Source organism: Leucoraja erinacea, chromosome 38, assembly GCF_028641065.1.
Source record: "Leucoraja erinacea ecotype New England chromosome 38, Leri_hhj_1, whole genome shotgun sequence".
In the NCBI taxonomy this organism is placed as follows: Eukaryota; Metazoa; Chordata; class Chondrichthyes; order Rajiformes; family Rajidae; genus Leucoraja; species Leucoraja erinaceus.
The window spans coordinates 1,997,167-2,016,667 of record NC_073414.1 but is presented as its reverse complement, the minus strand read 5'-3'; the positions used below and the strand labels follow the sequence as shown (position 1 = coordinate 2,016,667).

Here is a 19,501-nt window from a genome sequence, read left to right as displayed (position 1 = left end):
TCCGCTCATTCCCAACACTAAGGCACAGTTAGGGGACATACAATGAATCTGGACAGTACACAAAAGTGCTGGAGAAACTCAGCGGGTGCAGCAGCATCTATGGAGCGAAGGAAATGGGCCACGTTTCAGGCCGAAACCCTTCTTCAGAATGTGCAGAGAATGTTTCCACTAGTGGGAGAGTCCAGGACCAGAGGCCATGGCCTCACAATAAGAGGATGGACCTTTAGAAAGGAGATGGGAAGGAATTTCTTTAGTTCAGAGGGCGGTGAATCTATGGAACTCATTGCCATGGAAGGCTGTGGAGGCCAAGTCAGTGGATATTTTTAAGGCTGAGATTGACAAGATTCTTGAGACAGGGGTTATGGGGCGAAGGCAGGAGAATGAATGAATGAATGAATAATATATTTTGGTCAAAAGAACAAAACTCTACAATCTGTGTGAATATGAACCAACACTGTATCCATTTCACACACAACATTCACATAACCAATGACTGACAAAGGAACAGGCTGAAGCCACAACGCTGATTTTTGCCTATCCTATACAATCCATAAGACAACCCAGAATATCAGCATTACAAAGGAATCGAAAAAAAAATAACATTTACTCTAAATTGTAATCCTTACTTACTTTACATTTCAATCATTCTACATTACAATCCTTAATTATTTTACATTTTGAGGCTTTTTTGAAACTCAACAGAGAGCTACAAAATTTCAACTCTTCACTAAGCCCGTTCCATAGATGCTGCATGAATAGAGAAAGATTGATCAATCAGGATTAAATGGTGGAGTAGGACTGATGGACCGAATGGTCTCATTCTGCTCCTAGAACTTATGAAGATGGTCAGACGTTTCCCACAGGGTGGAAATGTCAAGGACCAGCGGGCATAGGTTTAATGTGAAAGGGGCAACATCTAAAGGGTAAGAAAGACACAAGACTGTCTAACGCAGAATGTCTGGGTTCTCCTCCCTTACCTGAGGCTGTGGATCAGACCAGAGCAAGTCGCACATTGGACCTGTCGCAAAATAAAGAGAATGATCAGAACCGTTTCATAATGCGAGTGGAACACAGTTACACAGGAACAGAGAAACACGAGGTCAGAAACCTCAACTCAATCCTCAACCCCTCTTACGGGGTTGGACAGGCTAGATGCAGGAAGATTGTTCCCGATGTTGGGGGAAGTCCAGAACAAGGGGTCACAGTTTAAGGATAAGTGGGAAGTCTTTTAGGACCGAGATGAGGAAAAAAAAATTCACAGAGAGATTGGGATTCTCTGCCACAGAAAGTAGTTGAGGCCAGTTCATTGGCTATATTTAAGAGGGAGTTAGATGTGGCCCTTGTGGCTAAAGGGATCAGGGGGTATGGAGAGAAGGCAGGTACAGGATACTGAATTGGATGATCAGCCATGATCATATTGAATGGCAGTGCAGGCTCGAAGGGCCGAATCCTGCACATATTTTCTATGTTTCACCTCTCCTTTCCTTTAAGATCACCCTTAAGGCCAATGTTTTGGTCCCCTCTCCTAATATCTCATTACAAGGCACAGTTCCAGAGAGTGTTTTCGAACACGACGAGAAAACACCGCGGGACATTTCTCCATGCAGGTAGTTCTACTATAGCCTACATTTCTACAACAGGCACAGAGTGCTGGAGTAACTCAGCGGGTCAGGCAGCATCTATGGAGAACATGGATAGGTGACGTTTCACAGTGCTGGAGTAACTCAGCGGGTCAGGCAGCATCTATGGAGAACATGGATAGGTGACGTTTCACAGAGTGCTGGAGTAACTCAGCGGGTCAGGCAGCATCTGTGGAGAACATGGATAGGTGACGTTTCACACAGTGCTGGAGTAACTCAGCGGGTGCAGCAGCATCTATGGAGCTAAGGAAATAGGCAACGTTTCGGGCCGAAACCCAGAAGGGTTTCGGCCAGAAACGTTGCCTATTTCCAGAATGGTTTTGGCCCGAAACGTTGCTTATCTCCTTAGCTCCATAGATGCTGCTGCACCATAACTCAGTGGGTCATGCAGCATCTGTGTAGAACAAGGATAGGTGACGTTTCACAGAGTGCTGGAGTAACTCAGCGGGTCAGGCAGCATCTGTGGAGAACATGGATAGGTGACGTTTCACAGAGTGCTGGAGTAACTCAGCGGGTCAGGCAGCATCTGTGGAGAACATGGATAGGTGACGTTTCACAGAGTGCTGGAGTAACTCAGCGGGTCAGGCAGCATCTGTGGAGAACATGGATAGGTGACGATAGGAGCCTTCTTCTGACTAAGGGCCCCAACCATGTTTTTATACGCCTATATAAGATCCCCCTCATCCTCCTGCGCTCCAAGGAACAGTCCCATCTCCCTACAGCTTGTTTGGGCAAGCGCCCATACTGAGCATTGAGCCCAGCATCATGCTCACACCGAGACTGCGGGTCTGCGGACGGCGGCACCGGGAGCCCGCGGGTCCCTGGAGGGAGACCGCTTTTCAGGGCTCCTGCAACGGCGACTTCTCCCGCCCGAGTTGCGGGGTCGAAGAGCTCCTGGAGCGGGGCCTGACATCACCGCCCCGCGCGGCTTGGAATGGCCGCGGGACTCTGCGAGCGCACGCCGGGGGCTCCAACACCAAGACCCGGTGTGCGATCTTGCACCACCCGGCGTGGCTTTAATGGCCGCGGGACAATCGCCATCGCCAGCCGGGGGCTTTGACTTTGACTCTGACATCGGGGGGGGGGGGGGGGAGAGTGCAGTGGAGAGATAAGCTTTTTTTGGCCTTCCATCACAGCAATGTGATGGATGTTTATGTAAAATGTAAATTATGTTGTGTCTGGGGTCTATTTGTGTGTAATGTATGGCTGCAGAAACGGCATTTCGTTTGGACCTCCAGGGGTCCAAATGACAATTAAATTGACTATTGACTATTGACTATTGAGAACCCTTGGTTGGAATTTCATACCCGAGTCTGGTGGCTGTCGATTCCGGTCTATCTTCCTGATGTCATCGAGGGTGATACCATCTTCGCTGAAGAGACCTCCGTGCATAATCTAGACGGTGAAAGAATTTGAATCCATCAGCAGTGCGCATACCCTGTTATTGTTCAGATGACACCGTCACCATCTTCCTTGAATCTTGGTTAGTACGGGTGTCAGGGGTTACGGGAAGGAGGGGGTTGAGAGGGAAAGATGGAACAGCCATGATTGAATGGCGGAGTAGACTTAATGGGCCAAATGGTCTAATTTTTCTCCTATCACTTACGCAAGGGAAGAGAGACACAGTCTGCTTATTCTTTATAATATTCCCTGTAATATTATAGGTAGCATTTTATCCGCACACACTCCAGTGCCTTTGTTCCCTTTATACCGTGTATAAAATAATCCAAGCATAGTCTAACCATAGCTTGGTATAAAATCCTTGCTATTCCCTTATCTTACTTTATTCTTCAAGAAATAAATCCTGGTACTTGGATTGGTTTTAGTTAAAGGAGCGGCCTTTACAATAGCACATTTAGACGGGGTTGTGTTCCTAAACCCTTTGTTCTGTTGCCCTACCTTGTAACACATCTTCCAAGTATTTTGACCTCCCTGTTCTGCTGACAGCATTGTGCTGGCTTGCAGTTTTCGATGATAGGTTCTTCAATTATTTTCTTGTTCTACAAGTTTAATATTCTTGGAGTATGCGCTGATCTGCTGGCCTCAGCATTTAAAAACTCCAGCTGCCCCACCCTGTCATCTACTCAATCATTTGATATCACCTGTAAATTTAGAACCACATTTTTCATCTTTAGTTTAGTTTAGTTTATAGAATCTCCGCTTTGGTCCCACACTCCAAAGATGTACAGGGTTTGTAGGTAGGTTAACTGGCTTGGTTTAATTGTAAATTGTCCCTAGTGTGTGTAGGAGAGTGTAAGTGTGCGGGGATCGCTGGTCGGCGCAGACACGGTGGGCCGAAGGGCCTGCTTCTGCGCTATATTTCTGACGTTGCCGTTTTTCCGGCAACTCCTTTAATCTGGAGCGCGCTTGAAATGCCCCCCAAAACTCTGGCTCCCCAGCGGGACAGATCGCCACCAAATCGCTGGGTGGAATTTGCCCCCCTGTGGCCGGGGTTCTGATACCCAACCTTGTCTGTTCCCATAACCAACTTCCCAGGCCGTTCTTTGCGGGCTGGTATCTTGGCCCCCCGTTGGACTCCAGAGGGTGGTGGAGGCAGGTTCTCTAGATGCTTTCAAGAGAGGGCTCTTAAAAATAGCGGTGAGTGGAGGGAGGAGGGAGAAGGCAGGAACGGGATGATCAGCCATGATCACATTGAATGGCGGTGCTGGCTCGAAGGGCCGATTGGCCTACTCCTGCACCTATTGTCTATTGTTTACTGACTCCTCTCAGAGGCCACGACCTCTGTTGTTGCGACTAAATGGATAATCAAGAAAGGTTCTGGAATAAAGGGTGCTGGAAATATGGTGGTGGGCAGGTATTTTATTATACAAATGGCCACTGAGAGACAGTAACAAAACCGGGCAGGCAGGCAGGCGGGCTGGCGGGCCACTGTGTGTACTCACCAGAACTTTACTGTTAATACACTGAGTTAGGGGCAGCCACTGGAACACCTCGCTGAAGAGCTCAAACATCTGCGACGTATATTTGGCCTTCACCTCGCCCTCGAAACCATACATTTGGTTCATGTTGTCTGTTTCGTGGTTACCTGCACAAAACCTCTTGTTAATTTTTAGTTTAGTTCAGGGATACAGAGTGGAAACAGGCCCTTCGGCCCACCGAGTCCATGCCGGCCAGCGTCCCCTGCACTTTATCCCCCTAACATTGAAAGCAAATCTCCCATTCTCATCTACTTTCATTCTTATCAGAACTAGAGTTAATCACGATGCTTCAGACACTAACTCCCCCCCCCCCATGCAGATATCTTAAATCTACAATCTCCAGATTATGTCACTAGAGTTATCGAATTCCATAGACTGTTGGGTTAGGCTTGTGTAAATAATGTGTCAGACAATATTTGTAACATTTGCAAAAGTCACAGATTTAGGTGACACATTCCGTGGCCCTGACAACTGCTTTTGCCCACGATCATAGTTGGCAGCCTGATCGCTGCCTGCGTGTTGCTAACTGACATAACACGTGTTGCTAACTGACATAACACATCACCAGTACATGGTTGGCAGCCAAGTATTTTGGTGTGTTCCAAGGTTGTGTTAAACTCCCTGGAAACAAAACGAATCATTTATTTTATTTTTATCGAGGCACCAGTTTTCATTCACAGGGATGTGTTAAGACACGATGAGACAGTTTAATTGCCGGAATGCATTTCTCCCTAGGCAATGCGGCAAGCTGCAAAGGAGATGCGCATTAGTTGACGGGCACCCCTCTCTGTAGCTGCTCCCCCCCCCCCCCCCCCCACGACCATTTCCTCCCTCCACTCACGCTACCAAAGACCTCACTCTCTCAAAAGCAGCCCAGTGCCTGGAGCACGGACATAAACTAATTGAACTGAAGCTGGTTTCAGCCATACTGTAGCTCGCATCGTGACCACACTTGCTGAGTTGTACGTCCTCGGGTTATTTTGAGATTCACACCCTTGTTTTGTGATCTCCTCCATGTTGATCTCAACAACACCCACATCTCTGATCCCACGCTCCTGCTCATATGTTCTACGAGTAGGATTAGGCCATTCGGCCCATCAAGTCTACTCCGCCATTGTGTAGGCTGATCTAATTCTCCCTCCTCACCCCATTCTCCTGCCTTCTCCCCATAACCCCTGACACCCGCACTAATCAAGAATCTATCTATCTCTGTCTTAAAAATATCCATTGACTTGGCCCCCACAGCCGTCTGTGCAATGAATTCCACAGACCCACCACCCTCTGACTAAAGAAATTCCTCCTCATCTCCTTCCTAAAGGAATGTCCTTTAATTCAGGTTGTGGCCTCTGGTCCTAGACTCTCCCACTAGAGAAACATCCTATCCACATCCATTCGATCCAGGCCTTTCACTATTCGGCAAGTTTCAATGAGACCCCCACCCCCCCATCCTTCCAAACTCCAGCGAGTAGAGGCCCAGTGCCGTCAAATGCATATGATAATGAAGTATTCATTCATTCATTCATTCATCGTTTATAGTGTACTAGGTGATCGCTGGTCGGCGCAGACTCGGTGGACCGAAGGGCCTGTCTCTGCGTTGTATTTCTAAAGTCTAAAGTACTTAACTTACTGCTGATTTCCAACACTACAACTGCGGCTTAACTTTAAGGTAATGTCATTAGCAGCATAACATTTTGACAGGTTACGAATGGTGGCAAATAAATGCCAGTTACTCTTACAAATAAAACGCCGGGCAAGGAAGAAAGAAAACCTTACCTCGCAGAACGTGGAAGTGATTTGGATAGAGCAGCTTGAATCCAAAGAGGACTAATATAACCTCCACGGAGAAAGAGCCTCGGTCTACAAAATCACCGTTAAATAACTACATGTGTAGGTTAAGGATCAGACCAGAATGGCAAAGGAGAACAGCAAACATCATCGTGGAGGAGGCAAAATGTGTAGGTAGGAACTGCAGATGCTGGTTTAAACCAAAGATAAACGCAAAATGCTGGAGTAACTCAGCGGGACAGGCAGCATCTCTGGAGAGAAGGAATGGATGATGTTTCAGGTCGAGACCATTCTTCAGACGGATCAGTCTGAAGAAGTGTCTCGACTTGACACACCACCCATTCCCTCTCTCCAAAGATGCTGCCTGTCCCGCTGAGTTACTCCAGCATTTTGTGTCTATTTTCCGTTTAAACCAGCATCTGCAGTTCCTACATATACATGTACAGTACCTGTCTAACTGTTTCTTAAACATTGTGATAGTCCCTGCCTCAACTACCTCTTCCGGCAGCTCGTTCCGTACACGCACCACCCTTTGTGTGAAAAAACATTGCCCCTCAGGTTGCTAATAAATCTTTCCCCCTTCACTTTAAACGACTGATTCTCGATTCCCCTACTCTGGGTAAAAGATTGTGCATTTACCCTGCCCATGGTGAAGAGGAAGAATGGGGAATTCTTCTATTGTTTTGAACAATTTTCATACTAAAAATATGGTTTAGTGAACAAATATGATGAGCAACCTCATTTCTAACATAGAGACCTTGCCAATTGGCAGACAACACTTCAAATCACCATTCAAAAAGTAGGATACATAAGGATTAGTCTCCGAGGGTAATCCATTGAGTTCAAATATATTCAACATATCATAGTACTGCCCATGAATATCTCCGCAAATGGTAATGAACTCTTTCTGAAAGAAAAATGGACAGGTTTGTAATTGACTCTAAATAATGTTAGCAGAATAAGCACCACTTATGCAAATTACATTAGAATCATTGATGCATCAAAGAGTTTAAGTTATTTTAGTTCAGAGATACAGCACGGAATCAAGTCCTTCGGCCCACCGAGTCCGCACCGGCCAGTGATCCCTGTACATCAACAACACTAGGAACAATTTTACAGTTACACCAAGCCATTTAACCTACAAACCCGTACACGTATTTGGAGTGTGGGAGGAAACGGAAGATCTTGGAGAAAACCCACGCAGGTCACAGGGAGAATGTATAAACTCCGTACAGATCGTTTGGATCAGGATGGAACCCGGGTCTCTGGCGCTGTGAGGCAGCAACACTACCGCTGCGCCATCGTGCCGCCCGCAAGGTTGTAAAGCAAGAGAAAAGGTGCTCTGCAGAGTGTGAGGGGTTCTGTTTAGTTCTCAGTCAGTGCTAAGCAAATGATGGTAACTGCCTTCAGCGTGTGCTGATCAGGAGAGGGGATAAACTGTCCCAGTGGCTACTAAACATGATTCTTAATATGGTTCCCAAGACGGCTGCTAAATTCTACGTCCAGCTCACAGGATTGCAGGAACATGGGTGGCTTGGTGGAGAAATCCTATTCCTGGAGCTGTTTTGATGCCCCTCAGAGTTTAGCCCTGGTATTGACACGTGGGAAATTAATTTTAACACTTGTACAAGAGTGGTGTGTCAGTATGCCCTGGCATTCCTAAGATGCACAAAGTTCTTGCCCAGTTGTCGAAACAATGACTGAACTGACATAAAGGCAAGACAATCTACACAATGTTTTCTTTGTTCCCTACTAGAAATAACTAGCGGGGCAAGGAATACATCTAAAGGTCAAAGGACCACGAAATTGTAGCTACACAAAAAAGCTGGAGAAACTCAGTGGGTGCAGCAGCATCTATGGAGCAAAGGGAAAAGGCAACGTTTCGGGCCGAAACCCTTCTTCAGACGAAATGAAATTGTATCTGTTGGCCCTTCATTCCTGTGGCTTTAGACTTCAGAGATACAGCATGGAAACTGACCCTTCAGCCCACCAAGTTTGCTCCAACCAGCGATCCCCACAAACTAATATTATCCAACACCAGGACCAATTTTTACCCCCAAGTCAATTTACCAACAAACCTGCGCGTCTTTGGAAGGGGAGATGGAACCAGAGCAACCCGGAGAAAATGTAAGTAATCACAGGACGAATGTTAGGGTTCAAGGGAGAATTAGATAGGGCTCTTAAAGGTAGCAGAGTCAAGGGGTATAGGGAGAAGGCAGGAACGGGGTACTGATTGTGGATGATCAGCCGTGATCACAGTGAATGGTGGTGCTGGCTCCAAAGGGCCGAATGGCCTCTACTCCTGCACCTATTGTCTAAACTCTGTACCGACAGCACCCGTAGTCATGATCAAACCCGGGTCCCTGGCGTTGTAAGGCAGTGACTGTACCACTGCACCACCGTACAATGAAGGAAGTATCCAATTAGCCCCATTCCTCTCCATAATTGTGATCGGATTGCTGCTGAGTCCGTCCGAAACAGCCCTTACCTCGCCCACTGTGGTCTCTACCAGACTAGGTAGTTTTGACAGCACCTCCTTTACCTGGACCAGTATCTGTAAGAAAAGGTGAGCTGTTATTCTCAGGTTGTGGAAAGTGTGACTGTATAGCGTGACTGTATAGTACACTAAATCCTCGGTCCAAAACTCCCACGACACACAGGCTTACAGATTCGTGAAGACATGTAAACAGAGGGGCTCCAGCCCAACAAATCCACTCTAATGAAAACCAACCATTTATTCTGTATTAATCCCACTTTATACTGTCCACAATTCCTTCCAGATTCCACTGCCTACCTGCACACTAAGGGGCAATTGACCCACTAAACGGGATGGGAGATTGCAACCTTCACGTGGTCTGCCCTGTTTCGACTAATGCAATCAACTCGACGTGCACAAACGGAAGATCAAATAGAACAAGTTGTCCAACAACTTTAGGCTGTGCACGCCACACAAAAGATGAAGACCCACTAACTACACATTTATTGGAGGAACTCAGAGGGTGAGGCAGCATCAATGGAGAGAAGGAATGGGTTGAATTCTCCCAATTTTGTTAGCCCTTGCTGTCTCCTCCCCTTCCTCAGCCCTAGGGCTGTCTCCTCCCATCCCTCAGCCTTCGGGCTCCTCCTCCTCCTTTTCCCATTCTTCTACCCCCCCCCCCCCCCCAACCCTGAAGAAGGGTTTCGGCCCGAAACGTTGCCTATTTCCTTCGCTCCATACATGCTGCTGCACCCGCTGAGTTTCTCCAGCATTTTTGTCTACCTTCGATTTTCCAGCATCTGCAGTTCCTTCTTAAACTCTAATAATCTGATGGATCTGAAGAAGGGTCTCGACCTGAAAGGTCACCTATCCATGTTCTCCAGAGATGCTGCCTGACCCGCTGAGTTACTCCAGCACTCTGTGTCTATCGTTTACAGACTCTTAACAGGGACAGATGTTTCCATGACCCTGCTGCTCCGGCTAATGTGACATTTACAGTAGTCGGTGTATTAACCATGTTACAACTCACCGCGGCAAGACTTTGCAAAGGACTTACAGGAGAATCATTAGAAGAGATGGCAAACAGCTGGGCTACTGGCCCTTTCCCACCACCCAGAGGGAATAATTTACATTGAAATGAATGGAACTTGCTGCATACACACAGCTTATTCAGCGTAATTACTTCACGCTGCTGATTATATTATTTCCAACCTGTCTCATCAAATTCTTCCACCTGGATACTATTCCAAAATATCAGGCCTGCTTTGATCTTGCTTCCCTGTAAATACATCTACACTGTTCTCCACAACTATTGCGGGGAATGCAAGTTTAATTTTTATAATTGTAGTATGCATTAATATATATTTTTTTCTTGCAGAATTAGACAATAGACAATAGGTGCAGGAGTAGGCTATTCGGCCCTTCGAGCCAGCACCACCATTCAATGTGATCATGGCTGATCATCCCCAATCAGTACCCCATTTCTGCCTATTCCCCATATCCCCTGACTCCGCTATTTTAAGAGCCCTATCTAGCTCTCTTGAAAGCATCCAGAGAACCGGCCTCCACCACCCTCTGAGGCAGAGAATTCCACAGACTCACCACTCTCTGTGAGAAAAAGTGTTTCCTCGTCTCTGTTCTAAATGGCCTACCCCTTATTCTTAAACTGTGTGGCCCCTGGTTCTGGACTCCCCCAACATCGGGAACATGTTTCCTGCCTTTCGCGTGTGCAAGCCTTTAACAATCGTATATGTTTCAACGAGATCTCCTCTCATCCTTCTAAACTCCAGGGTGTACAAGCCAAGCTGCTCCATTCTCTTAGCATAGGACAGTACCACCATCCCGGGAATTAACCTTGTAAACCTACGCTGGGCTCCCTCAATAGCAAGAATGTCCTTCCTCAAATTGACATAAATTTTAGTGTTGCTGCAGCGAGCAAGGTTTTAATTATTCCTGTACTTCACCTCAAATTGTGCACTTCACACCACACTTAACTAAAGTTGTATAAACTCATTAAATCTCTGAGTGAAGGAGTTGTTTCTGAATTCCCTTTTGGGTTTATTTATGGTTGTGTCATCTTCATTCCCTCTTGGCTGTTCACCTCCAGAACGAGGATCATCTTCTCTACATCTGTCCTATCAAACACGGTGGCGCAGCGGTAGAGTTGCTGCCTCACAGCACCAGACACCTGGGTTTGTCTGTGTGGAGTCTGCACGTCCTCCATGTGACCGCGTGGGTTTTCTCCGGGTGCTCTGGTTTCCTCCCACACTCCAAAGACGTGCAGGTTAATTGGCTTCTGTAAAGTGCCCCGAGTGTGTAGAACAGAACTAGTATACAGGTGATTGCTGGTCGGCTTGGTGTGAGTGTGAATTGTCCCTAGTGTGTGTAGGGTAGTGTTAGTGTGCGGGGATCACTGGCCGGTGCAGACCCAGTGGGCCGAAGGGCCTGTTTCCACGCTGTATCTCTAAGCTGAACCTAAGCTAAATCTACCCTAAAAAACCCTTCATGATTCAAAAAAACATCTTCTCTTCAACAGAGGAAGGAAGCCAGGCCCCAATCTTCTCCGATGACTGTAGTGTCTTTGTGCCACACCCTCCCCACCTCCTTAAATTGAAGAAGGTGCACATGCATAAGGTCATAAGTGATTAGTTTAGTTTAGTTTAGAGATACAGCGCGGAAACAGGCTCTTCGGCCCACCAGGTCCGCACCGGCCAGTGATCCCCGCACACTAACACTACCCTACACACACTAGGGACAATTCACACTCACACCAAGCCAATTAACCTACAAACCTGTACGTCTTTGGAATGTGGGAGGAAATTGAAGATCTCGGAGAAAACCCACTCAGGTCACGGGGAGAACGTACAAACTCTGAACAGACAGCGCCCGTAGTCGGGATCGAACCCGGGTCTCTAGCGTTGCAAGGCAGCAAGGCTGCGCCACCGTGCCACCCCCATGCTAAGAGCAGAGCTAGACCATTAGGCCCATCATACACAGGCTAAGGATTACGCCAAGCAAGTGGTTTAATCAACAATAGACAATAGGTGCAGGAGTAGGCCATTTGGCCCTTCGAGGGTAATCTTATCCCATGCTGACATTATTGTTTGTGTAGATACCTCTGATAGAGTAATCTCCAACCAGGGATTGGCGCTGTCACCTAACCCAGTGTGAAAGGAGAGTCTCTCACCTGATAAGCGCACTTTCTGTGCAATTTCTTCTGGTCTTTAAACCACTGCATTAAGTCCTTCATGAACTGTAAAGTGACTTTGCCATCTTCCAGTTTGGGACCAGTGTAGTCGCCTTCGATTGCTAAACACAAAAACAAAGTCCTAGGAGAATGAGAGATGGCAACACTCGCAAAATTACCACACAGGTTAGATTTGGGGTGGGGTTGGGTAGAAGGTGCTGGAGAAATGGAGGGGCAGGGGAAAATAAAAACTTACTGTTAGCATTGGGGGTGGAATGCTAACCAAAAATGCTGGGGAAACTCAGCGGGTGAGGCAGCATCTATGGAGAGAAGGAATAGGTGACGTTTCGGGTCGAGGCCCTTCTTCAGACTTTGGGGGAGCAGGAGTCATTCATTGTATTACATTTCATTTTAAACTTCTGGGTAATCAGATGGAAGATTTCAGGAAAAAAGGCACTAAGTGCTGGTGTCTACTTTCTCCAGTACCTTGTGTTTCCTTTTTGAGAAGCAGCAGCTGCAGCTGTAGATGGGACATGTTGGCCGGCGTGGGCAAGTTGTGCCATGTTGGCCGGCGTGGGCAAGTTGGGCCAAAGGATCAGTTTCCAAGCTGTGTGACTCTCTGACACCGTACTTCGAGAGGTTGGTGAGTTAGAGTGATGCGGTTAATGGCGGGACTTCACATGTTAAAAGAATGGAGCGACTTGGCTTGTATACACTGGAATTTAGAAGGATGAAAGGAGATCTTATCGAAACATTTAAGACTATTAAGGGATTGGACATGCTAGAGGCAGGAAACATGGTCCCAGTGTTGGGGGAGTCCAGAACCAGAGGCCACAGTTTAAGAATAAGGGGTAGGACATTTAGAACGGAGACGAGGAAAAACCATTTTCACCCAGAGAGTTGTGAATCTGTGGCATTCTCTGTCTCAGAAGGTAATGGAGGCCAATCTCTGGATGCTTTCAAGAGAGAGTTGGATAGAGCTTTCTAAAGGGCATTGTCTGGAGAGGGGGAGGGGTATTGGGAGGGGAAGGAGAGGAACTGCAGCAGTGCCAAATTAGGTCCATGCCTGTCCTCCAGGACAGTGAATGGAAACGGAAGCAAATAGCTACAGGTTGTGTCAACTCATTCCAAGAGTTCAAGGGTTAAATAAAGCAGAACATGACGGTCTCCATTTTAAAAGCCAAACATCTTGGATACTTACTCATGCTCTCTATATCCAAAGAGTCTACCACCGATCTCTTCAGCTCATCATTTGCTATTGCACGTTCAAACGCTTTCCGCTTGACAATTTTATTGCATTCTTGGTATTTCATTTTTGCATCCTTGTCATTTGGTTTTACTTTGACCACCTGCGACAGAACAGATAGGCACATTATCACGACAGAGGATAAAACGTATCTATATAGAAGGTAGACACAAAATGCTGGAGTAACTCAGTGGGACAGGCAACATCTCCAGAGAGAAGGAACGGGTGGCGTTTCGGGTCAGAATTTGCTTCTGCAGTTGTACAGGGCCCAAGTGAGACCACACCTGGAGAATTGTGTGTAGTTTTGGTCTCCAAATTTGAGGATGGACATACTTGCTGAGGGAGTGCAGCGTAGGTTCACGAGGTTAATGGCGGGACTGTCATATGTTGAAAGAATTGAGCGACTCGGCTTGTATGCACTGGAATTTAGAAGGATGAAAGGCTATCTTATTGAAACATTTAAGGCTATTAAGGGATTTGACATGCTAGAGGGAGGAAACATGTTCCCAATGTTGGGGGAGTCCAGAACCAGGGGGCCACAGTTTAAGAATAAGGGGTAGGACATTTAGAACGTAGACGAGGAAAAACTTTTTCACCCAGAGAGTTGTGAATCTGCGGAATTCTCCATCCCAGAGGGCAATGGAGGCCAATCTCTGGATGCTTTCAAGAGAGAGTTGGATAGAGCTCTTAAAGATAGCGGAGTCAGGGGATAGAAACATAGAAACATAGAAAGTAGGTGCGAGAGCAGACCACCAGGTCCATCGAGCCCGCACCGCCATTCGCTCATGGCTGAACACTAAACAGACACACTTACCCACAAACAGTAGACACAAGACACAGAACACAAGACCCTACCCTCCCCTTTATACCGCTATCACCCCTCTCCACCCCAAGAACCTCGTGATCTCCTGGGGGAGGCAAAAAAACGGATAAAAACCCAGGTCCAATTCGGGAAAAAAATCCGGGAAATTCCTCTCCGACCCCAATCTAGGCGATCGACACTTGTCCAGGAGATCACTCAGGTCTTACTATACTAACCATACCTAGGATATGGGGCGAAGGCAGGAACGGGGTACTGATTGTGGATGATCAGCCATGATCACATGGCTTGAAGGGCCGAATGGTCGACTCCTGCATCTATTGTCTGGACCAGCATCTGCAGTTCCTTCCTACACATATATATATTTACGTATATAACATTACGAGAGGCGCAGATAGGGTAGACAGTCAAAACGTTGTTCCCCAGGGTGGAGATGTCCAACACTAGGGGGCATAGCTATATGATGAGAGGAGGAAAGTTTCATAGAGATGTGCGGAGCAAGTTTATCTTTTACACAGAGTGATGGATGCTTGGAATACATTGCCAGTGGCGGTGGTGGTGGAGACAGAAATGATAGCGGTGTTCAAGAGGTCTTTAGATAGGCAGGGAATGGAGGGATATGGATCATGTACAGGCAGATGAGATCAGTTGAACTTGGCCTCATGTTGGGCACATACATTGTGGGCTGAAGGGCCCATTCTTGTGCTGTACTGTTTTATCTTCTATGTTCCACAAGAGCTACAGCAACCGAGGCTTTGCATTGGATGAGTTAGCCAGCGGAACTTGTTTTTACATGGGCTTGTCGCTACATGAAGACAAATGGCGAGGGTGAAATGTATGTAGCACGAGGCTGCCACCTGGAGGATGAGAGATGAATGGTTCAAAAACATCCCAGGTGTGGCGTACAGCTTCGCTCTCTCCTAAAACAAGCATCTGCAGAAGCTGCTTTACGAAACAAAGACACAAAGTGCTGGAGTGACTCAGCGGGTCAGGTAGCACCCCTGGAGAACATGGACTGGTTACATTTTGGATCGGGACTTTGCAAGGTTACTCCAGCACTCTGTGACCTTGTTGCACTGGTACCAAAGTACTGTCAGATCTCACAATCCAATGTGTATTGCAGCTAAGGTACACAAAACAGCTGGAGAAACTCAGCGGGTGCAGCAGCATCTATGGAGCGAAGGAAATAGGCGACGTTTCGGGCCGAAACCCTTGTGTATTGCAGCTATGTGTCCATTTGAATGAAATTTGAAACGTATGAAGGTAGAAATCTGTTTGAGTAGACAGAGAGAAATTAAAACAGGTGATGGGAGCGTAATTAGGTTAAAAACTGCTGGACACTGCCTAGTCCATTGTAGACTCTGACCTCCCCACCATCAAAAGGATCCGCAGGAGGCACTACCTCTAAAAGGCAGCCAGCATCAGCAGAGACCCACACCACCCTGGCCACACTCTCATATCACTCCTGCCATCGGGAAGGGCCGTCATGCTGGCGCAGCGGTAGAGTCGCTGCCTTACAGCGAATGCAGCGCCAGAGTCCCGGGTTCCATCCCGACTACGGGTGCTGTCTGTACGGAGTTTGTACGTTCCCCCCGTGACCTGCTTAGGCTTTCTCCGAGATCTTCGGTTTCCTCCCGCACTCCAAAGACGTGCAGGTTTGTAGGTTAATTGGCTTGGTAAATGTAACCATTGTCCCTACTGTGTAGGATAGTGTTAGTGTGCGGGGATCGCTGGTCGGCAAGGACCCGGTGGGCCGAAGGGCCTGTTTCCGCACTATATCTCTAAACTAAAACTAAACTAAGAAGATATAGGAGCCTGAAAACTGTAATGTCCAGGGTCAGGAATGACCTTTTCACTACCATCATCAAGTTCCAACTGTCACAATACAACCTCCACAGGCACAGGCATGCATGCATGCACACACACGCGCACACACACACGCACGCACACACACACACGGTGGAAGAAAGCTGGAATCTTTTTCCATAAACAGCATTATCGTCAGCTCAATTATGTTAAACCACTTTGATGGCTTTAAAAAATATATTTCTCTTAGGATATTACAATCAAATATACTTCATTCACAGGTTAGCCATTGTTAACCAAATGATAGACAATTTACACACATACACCAAGCCAATTAACCTACAAACCTTTGGAGTGTGGGAGGAAACAAAAGATCTCGGAGAAAACCCACGCAGGTCACGGGGAGAACGTGCAAACTCCGTACAGACAGCACCCGTAGTTTCCGGCACTGCATTCGCTGTAAGGCAGCAACTCTACCGCTGCGCCACCGTGCCTCTGTAAATTGCCCCTAGTATGTAGGTGGGTGGATGTGAAAGTGTGACTGGTGTGAATGGGGTGATCGATGGTCGGCATGGACAGGCTGGGCCAAAGGTCCTGTTTCTACGCTGTATCTCCAAACAAACAAACTACATCACCCTAGTGCAGGTGATGGCAAATGGAATTAAAGGAAGATTAGTGTGAATGGAGGGTCGATGGTCGGCACGGACTCAGATGGCCGAAGGGCCCATTTCCATGCTGTATCTCTTTATGACTCTAAAACATTTTAAGTAGGGGGGGAGGAAACCAGGCTGATGAGGTACTAAAATAAGACATGCGTAAACCCAACTTGTATTTATAACAACTGACTGTGCGTGGAATAATTCTGATAAGCTTCCACACGAACTTCATCACCATTACAAGGCCGCTATAAATACCCTGACATTTCTGACCACGCACCTGACAATGCGCGGCAGAAACTGTTCAAACTGCTGCCAACGTTTGTAGAATTTATTGCTGGCGGGCATCGCACCAAACGCAAGAGAATAACTCGCTTTAAAGTACCACGGGCAACGGGCAAAAGTAAAATATCTATACTCGCAAATTCCTTTTCTCATTCAATAGACTCACAGTGCGGTAACAGGTCTGTCTCACAGCTAGGCTCCCCTCGCATCGAAGCAGAGACGTGTGTGTACACAGACGGGAGGACATCTTCTTTGGACACTGTGAAGCCACGGCACTTTTAAATACCAATGACAGCCCATCCTACAAATCGCTTCCATCCCTCCCTCTCCCCTCTGTTTACGTCCCGTGCTTCAAGTGCCAAACATTTTTTTCCTCCTCTTTAACTAATCAGGTTTCTCCAATGGTTCAGTTGTAGGGGGCGGTGTATGACCAGCCTGGAAATAATGTCCCTGGGTTTCTGCCTGTTCTGCTGGGAGTCAGGGTGGGCAGGAGTCAACTCAGTTGTGATGGCCATGGTTCAAGAGTCTTATTACACTTCATTAGTTCAGAAGTTATGGGAGCAGAATTAGGCCATTCGGCCCATCAAGTCTACACCGCCATTCAATCACGGCTGATCTATCTCTCCCTCTCAACCCCATTCCCCTGCCTTCTTCCCATAACCTACAATCAAGAATCTGTCAATCTCCACCTTAAAACTATCATTGACTTGGCCTCCAAAGCTGTCGGTGGCAACAAATTCACCACCCTGTGACAAAACAAATTCCATCTCATCTTTCTAAAGGTACGTCCTTTTACTCTGAATTATGCAGCATTCCACATGAGTGAGCAACTGGTTCTGTGGAGCTATAAAGAGCGATGATTTTTGGTTAAAACATACAGCATGGATACAGGCCCTTTAGCCCGCTTAGTCCACACCAACCGTCAACCGCCTGTTCACACTGCTTCTGTTATCCCACTTCTGCATCCATTGTGTACACACTTGGGGCAATTAACCTGTAAATCTGAATGTCTTTGGGATGTGGGAGGAAACTGGAGCTGTCAGAGTTAAACCCATACATACGATCAGAGGGAACATGCAAACTCCACAGATGGCACCCTCTCAGGCACAGTGAGGTACCAGCTCTGCCTCTCATACTGTGAAGTATTCAAAAGTATGGGGGTGGTGGGAAGAAAGGAGGGTAAACATATCTAAGGCCCATAGTTGCTAGCACCCAGCACAGCCCAAACATGTCCCAAAACATGTCATCAATGTGCAGACTAAAATCCCACACTGATCATTAATCAGACATCCATCAGCAGCAGCTCCTCGAATTGAAGAATAAGAACATTTAAGCTTAGATTTAAACTATGGTTTTAACGAGGTCAACGAGAAGTCCGACCATATAACTACAAACTCATTCCAATACTGGAGTTTAGAAGGTTGAGAGGGGATCATAAGATTGTTAAGGGCTTGGCACACTAGAGGCAGGAAACATGTTCTCGATGTTGGGGGGGCCACAGTTTAAGAATAAGAAGTAAGCCATTTAGAACGGAGACAAGGAAACACTTTTTCTCACAGAGAGTGGCGAGTCTGGAATTCTCTGCCTCAGAGGGCGGTGGAGGCAGGTTCTCTGGATGCTTTCAAGAGAGAGCTTGATAGGTAGGGCTCTTAAAAATAGCAGAGTCAGGGGATATGGGGAGAAGGCAGGAACGGGGTACTGATTGTGAACGATCAGCCATGATCACATTGAATGGCGGTGCTGGCTCGAAGGGCCGAATGGCCTACTCCTGCACCTATTGTCTATTGTCTAATACAGGGAAAATATGTTGCCACTAGTGCAGCACAGCGGTAGAGTTGCTGCCTCATAGCACCAGAGACCTGGGTTTGGTCCTGACCACGGCTGTACAGGGTTTGTACGTTCTCCTCGTGACCTGCGTGGGTTTTCTCTGCGTTGTCCAGTTGAATCTCACATTCCAAAGACGTGCAGGTTTGTAGGTTAATTGGCTAGTGTATGGGTGATCGCTGGGTCGACATGGACTCAATGGGCCAAAGGGCCTGTTTCTGCATTGTTTTTCTAAACTAAACTAAGGTCGACAGCCTGCTGGTCTCCCTCGGCCCAATCAACCATTATTTTCCATTGCTATTTTCAATGGTGTGGGCAGAGCTCTTAGAGCCACAGACAGGCAGGCACAGTACAGAAATAGACCTTTTGATGTGCCGTAGATACACTGACCATAGTTACAAAGGAAAGGAAGGAGCACTTCTCAACCAACCACAGCATTGTAAAGATGACCCAAATCACAATGGACCATTGTGGGCTCCACCTTTCCTTGATCATCGTTGCATTTTGCATATCTTTCATTCATTTGTGCTATCTATATCTCTCAGTTCCCTTTCCCCTGACTCTCAGTCTGAAGAAGGGTCTCGACCAATAACATCACCTATTCCTTTTCTCCAGAGATGCTGACTGAGTCGTTGAGTTACTCCAGCATTTTGTGTCTAATCCATATTGGATATGATTTGAGGGGAATCCAGAGCCCTCATTCTCTGCAGTGAACTTGTCTCCGTGTGCACAGAGTGGGAGCAATTACTTTCCAGAAATAACAATCACAGCTATCCTAACACTGCCTTGTGGAGTTGAATGCTAAATTTAGTTTCAACAACCACAAACGCTCCTAGC

At 47.0% G+C, this 19,501-nt stretch overlaps 1 protein-coding gene across 1 annotated transcript in view; it reads right to left on the bottom strand.

The window, feature by feature from the left end:
• The window catches only part of ppp5c (protein phosphatase 5, catalytic subunit), a 31,088-nt gene that overhangs the window by 5,251 nt on the left and 6,336 nt on the right, over window positions 1-19,501 (bottom strand). Inside the window, exons 3-10 of the mRNA XM_055663583.1 lie at window positions 13,229-13,376; window positions 12,028-12,149; window positions 8,853-8,918; window positions 7,173-7,271; window positions 6,353-6,458; window positions 4,544-4,686; window positions 2,948-3,035; window positions 978-1,018 (exon numbers count right to left, since the gene is read on the bottom strand). Coding sequence (XP_055519558.1) covers window positions 978-1,018; window positions 2,948-3,035; window positions 4,544-4,686; window positions 6,353-6,458; window positions 7,173-7,271; window positions 8,853-8,918; window positions 12,028-12,149; window positions 13,229-13,376 — 813 coding nt within the window. The remainder of the gene's footprint in view (window positions 1-977; window positions 1,019-2,947; window positions 3,036-4,543; window positions 4,687-6,352; window positions 6,459-7,172; window positions 7,272-8,852; window positions 8,919-12,027; window positions 12,150-13,228; window positions 13,377-19,501) is intronic.